Below are 4,121 nucleotides of genomic sequence, written 5' to 3'. Positions count from 1 at the left end.
CAAAGGGGGCTATAGCAACTCTCCAAACGCTGTGCCCTTACAAAGGGCGTTGCAGTTCCTGCCTTGGTAAGTTCTCCAGCAGAGACTCTCACTGGGTAGGAGCCTTTCACATTGTCATCCAACACAGCATTCTCTTGTAAAAGCCATTTTTGCTTTTGATAACACTGCTCTGTTTAGGGTGACTATGGAAATAAAGGAAAGAGAGAGCGTAAGGGATCAGACTGTGTACAGATCTTTCAAGTAGCAGGCAGTGCCCCTGCAAGTGATCAATAGCTCAGAACTTAGTGAAACCTAATAAACTCTTTACAGTAGAACCTCAGAGTTATGAACCCCAGAGTTATGAACTGACCAGTCAATCAAATACCTCACTTGGAACCGGAAATACGCAATCAGGCAGCAGCAGAGACCAAAAAAAGAAAACACAGTACAGTACTGTGTTAAATGTAAACTACTAAAAAATAAAGGGAAAGCCGCATTTTTCTTCAGCATAGTAAAATTTCAAAGCTGTATTAAGTCAATGCTCTGCTGTAAACTTTTGAAAGAACCATAACATTTTGTTCAGAGTTACGAACATTTCAGAGTTACAAACAATCTCCATTCCCGAGGTGTTCGTCACTCTGAGGTTCTACTGTACTAAGTGGTGCAGCAGAAAAAGACTCTCAGTGACTTTCCCAGAGTGTCCGGAGTGTCTAGGGTGCAGTCTCTATGACTCTGACTAAAGTACATCGTGGCTGATAGGACCAGCTGATTAAGGTGATTGAGGTCACCAACGGACAAGATGAGCCTGTACTGAGGAAGAGAGGTCTAGTTAATGAGTAATTCCAGGAAGTAACAAAGGTTTATAGAAACAACACAGCCTTCAACATCAGAGAGAGTTTTTAAGTTGAGACCAAGTCCAACACAGACACCCTTACCCCATCCCCACCCCCCAAAACACACATCCTTCTCCAACGGCAACAGCATGAAAAATAAGAACAGCCAAGGAGCACAGGAAAGTCCCTCCAGATGTCCAGATAACAGCGCATTTAAACAACAGAAACTGCCAGCCTGGAAGCCCAAGCTCACAGCTCCGACTGTCCTCTCCAGCTTCTTTACCATTGGAGTCTTCTGCCTCCTCGTGGGAATCTGCCTAATATTGTATGCAAGAAGTGTCAAAGAAATCCAGGTTTGTTTGAGGTGGTTTTCTTGAGGAGTGTTATTAGAGAGTGGCTCAAAGGGGGGTAGTAATTCTATCATGGATGTACTCCCTTTACCCAAGGGTGTCAAACGAACCCACAATACCCCATGTGAAAGTGGGCACCATTAAAAAGTCAGTATTTGCTAATTTACCAGATGGCAATATCTGGGACATTGTCATTTGTCCCTGTGCTTAGGGGAGGAAATAAACTGTGGTAACTTTGGTATTGTTAGGCACTAGAAAAATGTCAATAAATATTTGCCAAGCCAGAATCCTAAAACACAAAGAGATTCTTCATGTGTTAATGATGGCTGCTGCAGGTAGAGCAGGTTGAATATTAAGGCCAATTTCAAAATCAAAGTATTAAATTCAATCCACTGACTTGTTACCTCCTATTATTTTGTTCTTTATGAGTGTTTAGACAGCTAGTATTTGTGTAAATGATCATGAATCTTGAAAGTTTCACAATTCTAGCAAAAATTATTACTAAGCTGATAAATTGTTTTTGAAATGTGTTATATGTTTTTCTCTAGTTTTGAAAATTTGTCATCCAGTTGGGAAGTAGTACAATACTATGTGTACCAATCACACACCCTGGATAATGAATAGACAGCAAAAAAACAAAAACAAAAACAACAGGATTGGTTTGTGTCTGACTTGTGAACAGAAAAGAGGAATAAATCTGCAACTCATAGTATTCACAATGAATAATTCAACCTGTTTTAGCTGTAATTAGGTAATTTAATATCAGTTTTACGGGAGGGGGGCGGGGAATGTTAAAACAAAGAATGATTTACACTAGGTCTCACAGCAAGTCTGTTGGCCAGCACACTAGGCTCCCAGTTCTCTCTTCAAACCGCTAAACCACATTGCCATCTGTGATGTACATACTGTATACAGCACCCACTAGAATTGACACGGACAGCTAGATTATTTCTTTGTTTGGCCTGTGGGGTGAAAAAACCAAACAAAATAGTACATGGTGATTTGCGTGGGCCGGTTACCTTACAGGAAAAAAATGTGGCTTGTTTATCCATTAGGATGGTCTCACAGCCCAAACTTTGCCTCTTATATTTTGTAGTCTGAGCGTACACTGTAATGGATAAAAATATAAAAAGAAAAAGAAATTGTCGGTCCTTATTATGAATTTTTGCTAAATGTTATAGTAGGATGGTATTATTTTTCAGTTATTAAGTGCACTTGTTTTGGATGAAAGGTGCTAAATAAATGCAAAATATTAAATAGAGTGAGAAAAGAATGCTATTTTCAATATAGTGTTTGCCCCAGTTACTGTGGACCTGACTCTCACCCCTGCTTTGCTCTCTTTGTGCTGCTCAGGTGGCACAAAAAGAGCAGAAACTGGTTTCATCCCCCACACTCCAACTGGGGATTCCCTTGTTTGTTGTTCATTTATTTGCCGAGGGTGCCCGGTGAGTGCAGCGCCAGCATAACTGGCTCCTATAGCAATCCCCCTGCAATTCAGGATTAGAGGGTAGGAATCCAGAGCACTCCGGGTATTGTCATCTGCCAGACAGCCCCTAGGGATTGTTACCAGTTGATGGAATCCAGGTCAGCCCTCAGGGCAATCTAAACTCCTCCCATGCTGGCAGAGAGCCAGCTGGAGAATCGGGGTGGAGGGGAGGGCATTGGCGCCTCAGCAAGAACAGGGTTTAAGTTAGGGATAGAGTTTTCAAAAGTGTCTTTGGGACTTAGAAGCCTAAATCTTACTGACATCCAATGAGATTAAGGCTTCTAAGTGTTGAAGTCACTTTGGAAAATAGGACTTAGGTTCCTGAGTCTCTTAGATGCTTTTGAAATTTTCACCCCCAGTCGTGTGCATGCCCACATTGAGCAAACCTGAAGAGAGAGGGCCGTTTGTAGACCCTGACAGCTGACTGTCTAGTTTTTCCCAAAGGGGGGTTTTACAGCATATAATCCGGGGTGGACAAAACTTTTTGGCCTGAGGGCCACATCTGAGTGGGGAAATTGCATGCAGGGCCATGAACGTAGGGTGCAGGAGGGAGTGCGGGGTGTGGGAGGGGGTGCGGTGTGGAGGAAGGGGCTCAGGGCAAGGGGCTGGGGCACAGGAGGGATGCGGGGTGCAAGGAGGCTCAAAAAGGGGGTTGGGGTGCAGGAGGGATGCATCGGGGGTTGGGGTGCAGGAGCTGTGCGGCAGGGAGTTGGGGTGCAGGATGTAGGAGGGCTTTGGGGTGCGGGCTCCGGCCCGGTGCCACTTTCCTAGAGCAGCTCCGGAGTGGCAGTGGCGTGCAGTGGGGCTAAGACAGGCTCCCCGCCTGCCCTGGCCCCGCGCCGCTCCTGGAAGCAGCTGGCACCATGTCCCTGCGGTCCCTGGGGGAGTTGGGGGCAGAGGGCTCCGTGCACTGCCCTTGCCTGCGGGTACCTCCCCAAAGCTCCCATTGGCTGTGGTTCCCCGTTCCCGGCCACTGGGAGCTGCAGGGGGCGGTGCCTATAGGCGAGGGCAGCGCACGGAGCCCTCTTCCCCCAATTCCCCCAGGGGCCGCAGGGACATGGTGCCAGCCACTTCCAGGAGCAGTGCGGAGCCCGCGGCGCCACCGGGGTGGCAATCCCACGGGCCAGATCCAAAGCCCTGATGGGGCTTCGGCCGTAGTTTGCACACCCTGATATAAGATTTGCTTGTTTATTTCTTTGACAGATTAACTATTCAGACATATGTTTGAATTGTTCAAAACTGCGTGAAAACTCCTCTAACTGGGATAAAGAATGCAACTGTTCTGTGTACTTCACACTGCAGGAAAATATGCTGGTAGGTAAATGTGTGAAACCAACCATAGACCAGAGTTCCTGTATTTCTGTATGTGTAAGAAGTATAAATTTTGTCCTATAAATGACACTAAGCCAGTTTCTGAAGGGCTTTATGCAGGGCCGGCTCCAGGCACCAGCCCACCAAGCTTGTGCTTGGGGC

The 4,121-nt window shown here is 46.1% G+C and overlaps 1 protein-coding gene across 1 annotated transcript in view; it reads left to right on the top strand.

Annotated features, from left to right (window-relative positions):
- The first annotated feature begins 586 nt into the window (after window positions 1-586).
- The window catches only part of LOC112117973 (cell cycle control protein 50C-like), an 11,874-nt gene continuing 8,339 nt past the window's right edge, over window positions 587-4,121 (top strand). The window contains 2 exon segments of the mRNA XM_026659028.2: window positions 587-1,165; window positions 3,852-3,962. Coding sequence (XP_026514813.2) covers window positions 962-1,165; window positions 3,852-3,962 — 315 coding nt within the window. The 5' untranslated portion in view covers window positions 587-961.

Source organism: Terrapene carolina, unplaced genomic scaffold (genome assembly GCF_002925995.2).
Source record: "Terrapene carolina triunguis isolate 2854851 unplaced genomic scaffold, T_m_triunguis-2.0 Scaffold558, whole genome shotgun sequence".
In the NCBI taxonomy this organism is placed as follows: Eukaryota; Metazoa; Chordata; order Testudines; family Emydidae; genus Terrapene; species Terrapene triunguis.
The sequence above is the reverse complement of the archived record's forward strand: the minus strand, read 5'-3'. Positions and strand labels throughout refer to the sequence as shown.